Raw genomic sequence first — 12,171 nt, 5'->3', positions numbered from 1 at the left:
ATAGCCCCTCCCATCTATGTTCTTAATGAATTTCTCTTAAATGTTGAAACTGAACTCACACGGTTTGCAATATTTCATATCATACCTTTGGAAATGTTATGTAAAATCTCATGTAGTATCATTTCATTTATCAATTGCACAATTTGTTTATTTAGTATTTTTGTGTGTGTGGGGGTGGGTGGGTGGTTGCTGTTCTTGTTGCCGCTTACACAATTTGTTTCTTTTTGTGCATGGGGGGATGGTTTGGATGTTTTTCTTTAAAAGTTTCCATGGTTTTCTTTGTTTCATGACTGTCTGGAGAAGACAAATCTCAGAGTTGTATACTGCACGCATACTTTGCCAATAAATACACTTTGAACCTTGAACCTTGAACATTGATTTACACTGATTCACGTTTATTCACGTTATTTTCTTTGTGGTGTGATGCTCAGTTGGGTTTTAACGAACAGTTGAAGACAGCTCTGAGGACATGAGGGACTGCAGATACTGCACTCGGGCAACAATGTGCTAGAAGAGCTCAGCGTGGTCATGCAGCTTCTGCGGAAAGAAAGAAATCATCGATGCTTTGTGTCGGAGCTCTCCATCGGGACTGAGAGTGGGGAGGCGGGAGGGCCGGTTATAAAGAGGAGAAGGAAACGTGACAGAAGAAAAGGATTCCGAGGCAATTGGTGGTCTGAGAAAGGGTTTGAGATTATCTGCAGGAAAAGCCAGGTAGGGGAAGAGACCGAGGGAGTTCAAAGATTCAAAAGTACATTTGTTATCAAAGGATATATACAGAATACAACTCTGAGGTCCATCCTCCCACAGACAACCATGAAACAAAGTCGTGTCATTCTGTGAACCCTGTCTGATTTCCTCCACTTGGACAGACTCAGAAACACAACAGCAGTGTGTGAATCTGTCTAGTCGTAATGTATTTCTACTCTAGTTTCAATATTTTCAAGATCACATCCAAATCTCTGGAACAATCATTTTAACTCATAGAACACAAGGAAAATATCTGAAAACAAATGAGTATTTGTTTAATACTTACGTAGTGTTGTTCTCCCTGCAATTCACTCCCGTGAAATCGAAGCTGCATTCGATGTCTAGAGCTGTAAATAACAAAGTAATGAGATGAAGTGAGACGTCAGATTAAAGATCACCTTTATTTGTCACATGGACATCAAAACATACAGTGAAATGTGCCTTTCTCGTCAATTCAAATCAATGAGTATCACCATGATTCCAACACCAACACAGCATGCTCACAACTCACTAGCTGCTTGTCTTTGGGAATATGGGAGGAAACCAGAGCACCTGGAGGAAACCTACACAGCCACGGGCAGAACGTACAAACCCCTTGCGGGAGGGAAAGGAATCGAACCCCCGTCCTACAGCTGGTGCTTTGCAGAGCGTCGTGCTGACGACTGCGCTACTGAGCTGTCCTAATCAAAGTGTTCAAATCTAATCAAATTGCTCTTGAGCAACGATCGCTGTTAGAAAGCCAGCAGTTTTCAGCCAGGCCTCTTGGGTCAAATCAGTCCTGGAGAAGGGTCTCAGCCCGAAACGTCGACTGTTTACTCTTTACCATAGATGCTGCCTGGCCTGCCGAGTTCCTCCAGCATTTTGTGTATGCCACTGAGACAAATCAATCTGTGTCTGAGTATGAGGGTGCAATGAAAAGCTAGGGAAGTGTTGGTCCCACAGAGCTGCTGTTTTATGGACATGATTTGGAGTTCTGGCTGTTTATTCCAATGGACAAAGAGATCCTATGATACTACTTTATAGTGCAGCTGTTAGTATAATACTGTGCCAGTGACCTGGGTTCAATTCTGTCTCTGACTGTAAGGAGTTTATACATTCTCCTTATGACCACGTGGGTTTCCTCCGGATACTCGGGTTTCCTCCCAGATTCCAAAGATGTAATGGGATATTGGTCACATGGGTGTCTTGGGCTCTGTGGGCTTGTTGAACCGGAAAGGCCTGTCGCCCTACTGTATTTCTAAGTGAAATATAAATAAGTAAAAGAGCTGAGGACTTATCCTGACTTATCCTAAACCCTCAATTGACACCTCAAAACCCAGGTTATTCAGCCATTATCACATCGCTTTTTATGGGGGCATGCTGTATGTAAACCCTCCAAGAGGGCCACAACTTTGTTGTTGAGTTTGTGGGCTTGCATGCGTCAATGACCCGTCGAGCTATGTTGGCTCTAGTCAGGGCTTTATGCTTTGCCTCTTGGTAGGGTCATCCACGCCAAACAGGTCAAAGGGTAGAGGCCAGACTAAGAGTGGTCCACCAGTCCTCCAGGTTCCGGGGTTTAGCTCAGGGCTAACAACCGATCAAACAAAACTGATACAGAAACAGCAATGAAGAATCTTTCTACAACTGAGTGTGATGGCATTCCTGAGTCTCCATCTGGGACATGCATGACTGACAGTAATGAAAACCACAAGGAAGTTACTGACCCAATGAAGGTAGCTCTGAACACAACCAAAGATGGCAGACCTGCATTGTTGCCCTAAACACCAGTAGTGCAATGGGCAGGAAGTACGTTAAGTAAGCTCTCTGTAAACCAACAGTTGTGTTTTCTACACTGCCACTGTAATTACTGTTTCACTGGGGGAATGTTTCAGGATGACTTTAGGCTGTAAAGTATACCAGTTAAACACAAGCCTTTCATTATGTACCCCAAGATTTGCCTTATTCATTAGGAATATTTTTGCAACAGATTTCCAAGCAAAATAAGGTTGCAGATGGAATCACAGAACTGTGACATGCAGGCTGGTAAATCTTCATGATCATATGTAGAAAGTTCAGCCACTGTCCAACTTTTGGATGTCTGAAGCTGGTGAAAGATCCCCGGTCGTTTTTGTCATTGGTTTTATGGGGTTGAGTTTGAATCTTGGGTGGCGAAGCTACAAAGGAGGTGTAAGGTGCTCCTTCCCTCCATTAGCCTGCAGGTCACCCTTGGGCAAGGTGCTTACTCTCCTGATCAGGGTCGTGCAAAGCCAGGTGGTGGATGTTCGTATTAGCAGCTGGTGCTTATCACAAGTCTCGGTTATGCGGCCACTGGCCCCAGGCAGACCATCTCTGGAGAGTATTGATAACGACTGGGGTTACCCATCTTGTAAAGACATTGCCCAGAAGAAGGCAAGAAACATTTGCCAAGAACAATCATGGTCACGGATAGACCATGATCGCCCACGTCATGCGACTTGGCACATAATGATGATGTCATAAGACGGCACATAATGATGATGATGATGATGAGTTTGAACCATATTGTTACAGCAGCAAGCTTCAGCTGTAATTGGCACCACTCAGTGACCACTGATGGCCTGCCAATCTCTCGACTGAGGTTCTGACAAAGGGTCTCAGACCTGAAATATTAATCCTGTTTGTCTCTCCACAGATGCTACCTGACCATATGTGTGCTTACAGCATTATTTTGATACCAATTTGTAACATACTCTGTGATATTCAACAAACTTTGTCAGGTTGGGTGGGGTGGGGAATGGGGGATGTGGCACATGGCCGCCTCCAGCAGTAATGGAGTAGCAGTAGCTCAGCGATTAAGCAAGTTTCTAAGTAGAGTCATTTTATTTGATTTGGGATGGTCTCCAGAAAAAAAAAACAGGATTGAAAAACTTTGTCTAAGTTTTCTGTGTCAGTCCACAGAGCAGGAGGAGCAGATTTTAAAAAATATGAAAAATGAACCATCTCCCTTCACACTCTCAACACTCTTTGCTTCACTGAATATACAACCCTGATTTTCCCCTAGAAATCCTTACTAAACACCCCTTCCAGTCCAGAACCTGTCCTGGGATATCCCATCTTCACCAAAACGCAGACTACTCCCATCTTGAGCTCCCTTGATGTCGAAGCCGCTGCAGCTGGTAGTGCTGCTGTTCCACAGTTCCGGTGGCCGAGGTCCAATTCCGATCTCCAATGCTGTCTGTGTGGAGTTTACTTGTCTTCCCTAGCCATATAAACACCATGGCTACCAGAGCAGGTCAAAGGCTAGGAATCCTGTGGCGTGTAACTCACCTCCTGGCTCCCCAAAGCCTGTCCAGCATCGACAAGGCTCAGGTCAGAAGTGTAATGGAATACTCGTCACTCGCCTGGATGAGCGCAGCTCCATCAACACTCAGGAAGCTCGACACCATCCAGTACAAGGCAGCCCACTTGATTGGTACCCCTTCCACAACTATCCAATCCCTCCACCGTCGATGAACAGTTGCAACAGTGTGTACTATCTACAAGATGCACTGCAACAACACACCGAAGTTCCTAAGGCAGCACCTTCCAGAACCTTGACCAATACCATCTAGAAGGATGAGAACAGCAGATACCTGGGAACACCGCCACTTGGAAATCCCCCTCCAAGTCACTCACCATCCTCATTTGGAAACATATCACTGTTCCTTCATTGTCGCTGGGTCAAAATCATGGTGTTCCCTCCCTAACAAACAGCACTGTAGGTGTACCTACACCTCAGGGACTGCAGCAGTTCAAGAAGGCAGCTCATCACCACCTCCTCAAGGGCAATTAGGGATGGGCAATGAATGCTGGCTTAGCTGGTGATGCCCACATCCTGTAAATGAAAAAAAAAATTTTAAACTGCGTAGGTTTCCTTCGGGTGCTCAGGATTACTCCCACAACCCAAACTCTTGGCCGACTGTTTGGCCACTGTAAATTGCCTTGAATGCTTGGCTATGTAGTTGAAACTGGGGGAAGCTTAAAGATAAAGATCTAAGATTAGCTTCACTGAACTTGTCACACGTACATTGGCACACACCATGAGATACACTGTTTGCGTTAAATCAAATCAGCAAGAACTTTGCAAGTGTCTCTACACATTTGGCACCAACGTGGCATGCCCTAAACCCAGTCACCCTCACCGTACGTCTTTGGGACGTGGGAGGAAAGCACAGCACCCAGAGGAAACCCATGCAGTCGGGGGAGAATATACAAACTCCTCATAGAGAGTGGCAGGAATCAGATCCCCATTGATTTTACAGCTGGCTTGGTAAAGCAATGTGCTAACTGCGACACTGTCATGGAAAGCTGATGAAACTGTGTGCGGAGGATAAAAACAGGAACAAAAACAGAAGGTGCTGGAATGACTCAGCTGGCCAGACGGCGTCTGTGGGGCAAGAAACGGGTTCAACATTTCAGACCAGAGACTCAGAAAAATAACTTGCTCATAATTTGAGTAAATGGATGTCCAGGTGACTGGAAGAAGGGTGGACGTGGTGATCAGCGATACTATGGTCTCAGTTCCAATCCATTCCAAAAAAGGATCTAGGTTGCATGTGAGTGCCAGGTAGGCTGAGAGAGATGTGGACAGACAGCAGAAGAGGAGTTGAAGCAGATACGTAATAATACAGGAAATGTGTGATTGAAAACCAAGCCAGACGTTGAACAGAATGTGGAAATTGTGTTTTTTCTTGAGCTCGCCGCAGAAAGTAGAGTGGTGTGAGGTTTGACAGAAGTCAAAACAACATGATAAGAATTTCCACTGCCCCTCCCTGCATTATATAAATACATTGCTCTTTCCGCTGGGTTCCGTCTGCCCATCATCCCCACGTTATCTGATTCCAGCCTCTGTCTCCACCACCCCAGCTCCCCACTGTCGACCTGGCTCCTTCTGCCCTTCAGAAATACTTGTACAAGAGACAGTTAACTCAGCAACCTCTTTAGCATAAACACAAGAGATTCTGCAGAAGCTGGAAATGCTGCACCAGAATCAGGTTTAACATCACCAGCACATGTCATGAAGTTTGCTGTCAGGTGGCAGCAGTACGTTGTCAAGTCAAGTCAGCCCAACTTTATTATCATTTGACTATATACATGTATACTGTCAAAGGAGATCCTTCTCCAGACCAAGGAACACATAACACACAATAACTAAGAAAAGTAAGAATAAAATCTACAAATAAATTATTCATAAACAAGCAAAGTAAGTGCAAAACTCAAATATTGTTGGATACAGGACAGATTAACCGGTGACTCTTCGAATGTGCTGTGGCAGGGAGTTCAAAGGCCTAATGGCTTGACAGAAGAAACTGGTTCTCAACCTGACCGTATTATGATGCAATAGATAATAATAAATACTGTGAATTATGAATTGCATAAGAAGTAACAGAGTTACTGTAATCCAAGCAACACTCACAAAAATGCTGGAAGATCTCAGCAGGTCAGACAGCATCAATGGAGGGGAATAAATAGCCAATGTTTCAGATTGAGACCGTTCATCAGGACTGGAATGGAAGGGGAAAGAAGCCCGAACAAGAAGGTAGGGGGAGGGGAAGGAGTACAAGCTGGCAGGTGATAGGTGAAACTAGGAGAGGGGAAAGGTGGGTGGGTGGGTGAGGGAATGAAGTCGGAAGCTGGGAGACAATAGGTGGAAAAGACAGGAGAAGAAGGAATCTGACAGGAAAAAAGAGAATGGACCATGGAGAAAGGGAAGGGGAAGGGCAGGTGGGGAGATGAGACAGGACAGGTGGATAAGTACAATGGGAAACAGGTAAAAGAGAGGAGTGGGAGAAGTACTTAAATCAGTAACTTTTTTAGCAGTTTGTTGTTTTGGTTTCCAACATCTGCAGTTTATTGTGTCTCTAAAATCATAACTTTTTTCTTTTGGGGGATTTTTCTGACTATTACTGTAGGATCTAATTTTAAATCCAATACCAAGGTAAATCATTAATCCTAAAAAAAGTGTTTGCGAAAGTATGAGTTTTTCATGCCTTGTTGATCTATACAGAGTCTGAAAATTTCCACATGTTATCTCTAGAATGGAGATCAATGCACACAAAATGCTGGAGGAACTCAGCAGGTCAGGCAGCATCTATGGAAATGAATGTACAGTCGACGTTTTGGGCCGAGACCCTTCATCGGGAATGGAAAGGAAAGGGGAAGGAGGACGAACTAGAGGGTGATTGGTGAAGCCAGGTGGGTGAGGGAGGGGGGGATGAAGTAAGAAGCTGGGAGGTGGTAGAAAAGGCAGAGGGCTGGAGATGAAGGAATCTGATAGGAGAGGGGAGTGGACCATGGGAGAAAAGGAAGAAGGAGATGATAGGCAGATGAGGAGAAGAGGTAAGAGGCCAGAGAAGGGAAATGAAAAAGAGGTAAGGGACAGGGGATAAAATTTACAGGAGCTTGTAAAAGTTGATGCTCATGTCATCAGGTTGGAGGCCACCGAGATGGAATATGGGGTGTTGCTCCTCCAGCCTGAGAGTGGCCTCTTCATGGCTAAAGACGAGGCCATGGGCCAACATGTTGGAACCGGAATGGGGATTCCAATTGAAATGGTTGGCCACTGGGTAATTCTGCTTTTAGCCAATGGAACAGAGATGCTCAATGAAGTGGTCCCCCAGACTATGTCTAGGTAGGCTGGGCATCGAACACATTTACAAGGCACATTGCCACCATAAAGCAGCATCCATTAATTATCAAGGACTCCCACCATCTGGACCATGCTCCTTTCTCACTAATACAACCAGGCAAGAGGTACAGGAACCTAAGATCCCACACTACCAGGTTCAGGAACAGTTATTACCCTACAACCACCTGTCTCCTGAACCACTGTGGATAACTTCACTCACCACAACACTAAACTGATTCCCTAAGCTATGGACTCAACAGCTCATGTTCCAATATTTATTTATTTGTATTTGCTCAGTTTGTGTCATTTGCACGTTGGTCATTTCCCAGTCTTTGTTTACGCATAGACTTTCATAACTTCTATTGTATTTCTTCATTTTGCTGTACATGCCTGTAAGAAAAAGAATCTCAAGGTAACATATGGTGACATATGAGAAGGAACCTCTCTCGCCAAAGGGTGGTGAATCTGTGGAATTCATCGCCAGAGATGGCGGTGGAGCCCAAGCCATTGAGTATTTAAAGAAGAGCTTGATAGGTTCTTGAGGTTTAAAGCAGAGGTTGTTAGGGCATCAAAAGTAACGGGAGAACCCTGGGGAATGGGGTTGAGAAGGATAATAAATCAGCCCTGATGGAATGGCGGAGCAGAATAAATGGGTCATTTGGCCTAACTCTGCTTCTAGGTCTTATGGTCTTATGTCCTTTGATAATAGATTTACTTTGACTTCGAGTGGATTTCTTGCAGAAGGTTGTAACCAGCTGGAAATCTCTTCTTGAAAAGGTTATGAACACAGAAGTCCTCATTAGAAATTACAGACTCATTAGTTGAGTTGTTGAAAAGCAGTGACCCACAGAATGAGTTCACACCGTTAGACTAGATAGCTCTTTTTGAGTTGTCATGAAAATAATGGGCTTAGTGCTTTTTTTCTGCAAGATGGCGCCAGTGAATCACGGTGACGTTTTACAGGCTGCTTACAAAAGTTCTAAGTATACCTCCTCTGAATTATTCTCATTGCAACCTGTAGCCTGCAATTTCACTTTCAGAAACATACTTTTGAACTAGCTATTTCTGTCATGGTCCGGTCCGTGAAGTCCGCATTCCGGTTCACGGTCCAGTCCAGTCCATCGACCCTTGCTCCAGGTTTTCCTGTCTACCCTGTTTCTGTCCCTGTTGAGTGCTAATTGAGGCAGTTGATTCTGCTTGGGGCTGGCTGCATAAATACCTCCAGAGAGCAGGGTGTGGCTGCTGGATTGTTCTTGTCCTTACTTGTTGTGTCCTTTCCTCTGCTTTCTGTTTCCTTGCCTGAAGCCTTGTCTTGCTGGTAACTCTTGCATCACCTGAAGATCTTGTCTTGGCTTGCATTGCCTGAAGCCTTGCCTTGTCTTGTCTTGCTGGTAACTCTTGCCTTGCCTGAAGTTCTTGTCTTGGAGCCGCCCTGTATCTATGTCCCTTCCTGTCTCTTGCCTCTGTTGGGTAAGTCAGGCCAGATTGCTGTTACCCTGTGATGGGCCCTGTCCCTTCCTGTCCCTTGTCTCTGTTGGGTAAGTCAGGCCAAATTGCTGTTACCCTGTGGTGGATTCTGTCCCTTCCTGTCCCTTCTCTCTGTTGGGTGGAGTACTGTGCCCTGCCCAGGAGGAGCTGCAAGACCTCAGGTCTCTAGCTGAGCCTCGCCCTGCCTGCCAGTCAAGTCTTGTCCTTGCCTAGTTTTGGGGTCTGAGCCAGAGGCAGGACCCAGGTACTGGGTCCTTGTCCATCCTCTGGCTTGGAGTCCAAGCCCGTGCTCCTAGCTCTCTTGTCCAGTCCTGTTCTGGGTTCCTGGTTTTTGTGTCCATGTCCTTGCCCTCACCCTGTATCCTAGTCCTGTCCCTAGTACTTCAGTGTCTGCATCTTGCACTTGGGTCCGTTCCCAGCCACCTCCTTATGACAATTTGAGTCTTCTGAAAGACTTGGTGGACTTAAGTCTCAAGCATATGGGTACGGCATCTTTAAGTGGATGAAAGTGCATCGCCACGGCTGGGAGAGTGGGAGGAGGTGAGGACTCCAAGTCAGGCTGAGATACAGATGACTGAAATTCCCTCTACCCAGCATCTTGTTAATAAATGTTTGGAGAACATGCTGGAGAACAAGATTGAGAACTTAAAGGTAAGTTTGCTGTATTGGAAGGAAATAAGGAATTGTTTTTAAAAATGCAAACACGAGGAAATCTGCAGATGCTGGAATTTCAAGCAACATACATGAAAGTTCCTGGTGAATGTGTTGTGTTATGTGTGTTGCGAGGAATTGTTGTGTTCTGTGTTTCATGGAGACATGGCTCACTCCAGACAGGCTGGATGCATTGGTAAGACCTGAAGGCTTCTCAATACACAGGATGGAGTGAACTGCTGATTTGGAAAAGGCAAAAGATGGGGGTCTCTGTTTCATGATAAACTCTTTGTGATGCTCGGATATGGCAGCTTGTCATACTCTTCACCTGACTTGGAACATTTAATATATTAATTCCTGACCATTCTACTTACTAGAGTTTACCTCCATGGTCTTGGCCACAGTTTAAACACTGCCAAAAGCCAGCATTAATCAGGCACCCAAGAGAGTGAATGCTGCCATTTCAACACATTTCTATTCATAGTTGGGTACTTCAATCAGGCTTGTTGGAAGAAATCTCTGCCCAATTATCATCAGCATATAACCTGCAGCACCAGGGGTTCCAACACATTTGGCCACAGCCATACAATGATGAGGAATGCCTGCAGTCCCATGCCTAGATCACATTTTGGGAAATCTGATCACTTGGCTGCCCTCCTACCTGCATACAGTCAAAGGCTAAAGAGTAAGTCTCCAGTGTTAAGGACAACAATGAGGTGGAGCCAGGAGGCAGACGAGCAGCTGTAAGATTGCTTTGAGTCAGTGGATGGGCCCATGTGCAAGGATTCATCAGAGGATATGAATGAATACACCACGATGTTATGAACATTATAAAAGACAGTCGTAGATGAATGTGTCCCCACAAAATCATTCACTTCCCCCTACCAGGAGCCCTAGATGAACCACGAGATCCATAATCTGCTGAGGGCCAGATCAATGGCATCCTGGGAGACCTTGTAAGGTACAAGAGATCCAGGTACAATCTCTGAAAAGCCATCTCACGTGTGAAGTGGCAATCCCAGGCCAAACTTGAATCACTGCAGGATGCTCAAGAGGTGTGTAAGGGCTTGAATACTATTACCTCTTAAAGTGAAACCAAGCGACATGGGTGATGACAAGGCTTCTCCCAGATGAGCTGAAAGCATTATATGCTCGTTTTGACATCAAGACATGGGGGAAACTTCACAAATTCCCACAGCCCTCCGATGATGCTCCGATTTCAATGTGAGAGCATCTTTCAGGAGGGTAAACCCACAAAGCATCCGGCCCAGATGGGGTACCCCGCTGAGTACTATAGACCTGTGCAGATCATCTGGCTGGAGTGTTAACTAAGATCTGTAACCTCTCACGTCAACAGCCTGAGGTACCCACCTCCTGGCAAGCTTCAATTATACCAGCGCCTGTGAAGAATGTGGTAATCTACCTCAATGAATATTGTCCAGTAGCACTTGCATGCATGGTGAAGAAGTGTTTTGAGAGGTTGGTGATGAAATATAGCAGCTCCTGCCTGAAGCAATTTGGATCCACTCCAGCTTGCCTACAGGATCTCAGCAAATGCCCATATATTGGCTCTTCACTCAACCCTGGGATATCTGGACAGCAAAGATATATAGGTCAGGATGCTCTCTGTTGAGTGCAACTCAGCATTCAATACCATCTTAGCAAACTAATCAATAAGCTCCAAGACTAATACCTCCTTGTGCAACTAGATCCTCGATTTCCTGACTTGCAGACCCCAGCCAGTTCAGACTGGCAACAGCATCTCTTCCACGATCTCTATTAGCACAGGGGCACCTCAAGGTGGGGTGATTAGCCCCCTGCTCCATGCTTTATACTTGTAACTGTGAAGCTAAGCACAGCTCCAATGCCGTATTTAAGTTTGCTGACAACCATCACTGTTGGCCAAATCAAAGGTGGAGATGAATTAATATATAGGAGGGAGATTGGAAATTTGGCTGAATAGTGCACAACATAGAAACATAGAAAATAGATGCAGGAGTAGGCCATTCGGCCCTTCGAGCCTGCACCGCCATTTATTATGATCATGGCTGATCATCCAACTCAGAACCCCGCCCCAGCCTTCCCTCCATACCCCCTGACCCCTGTAGCCACAAGGGTCATATCTAACTCCCTCTTAAACATAGCCAATGAACTGGCCTCAACAGTTTGCTGTGGCAGAGAATTCCACAGATTCACCACTCTGTGTGAAGAAGTTTTTCCTAATCTCGGTCCTAAAAGGCTTCCCCTCTATCCTCAAACTGTGACCCCTCGTTCTGGACTTCCCCAACATCGGGAACAATCTTCCTGCATCTTGCCTGTCCAATCCCTTTAGGATCTTATATGTTTCAATCAGATCCCCCCTCAATCTTCTAAATTCCAACGAGTACAAGCCCAGTTCATCCAGTCTTTCTTCATATGAAAGTCCTGCCATCCCAGGAATCAATCTAGTGAACCTTCTTTGTACTCTCTCTATGGCAAAGATGTCTTTCCTCAGATTAGGGGACCAAAACTGCACACAATACTCCAGGTGTGGTCTCACCAAGGCCTTGTACAACTGCAGTAGTACCTCCCTGCTCCTGTACTCGAATCCTCTCGCTATAAATGCCAGCATACCATTCGCCTTTTTCACCGCCTGCTGTACCTGCATGCCCACTTTCAAT

The 12,171-nt window shown here is 45.4% G+C and overlaps 1 protein-coding gene across 3 annotated transcripts in view; it reads right to left on the bottom strand.

Moving 5' to 3' along the window:
• Nucleotides 1-12,171, bottom strand: part of LOC134357116 (protein shisa-5-like) — a 40,565-nt gene that overhangs the window by 20,933 nt on the left and 7,461 nt on the right. For all 3 annotated transcript variants that reach the window (XM_063068416.1, XM_063068417.1, XM_063068418.1), the window contains exon 2: nucleotides 1,034-1,094. In XM_063068416.1, coding sequence (XP_062924486.1) covers nucleotides 1,034-1,094 — 61 coding nt within the window. The remainder of the gene's footprint in view (nucleotides 1-1,033; nucleotides 1,095-12,171) is intronic.

Source organism: Mobula hypostoma, chromosome 15 (genome assembly GCF_963921235.1).
Source record: "Mobula hypostoma chromosome 15, sMobHyp1.1, whole genome shotgun sequence".
NCBI lineage: Eukaryota > Metazoa > Chordata > Chondrichthyes > Myliobatiformes > Myliobatidae > Mobula > Mobula hypostoma.
This window is presented reverse-complemented; position numbering and strand designations above follow the sequence as displayed.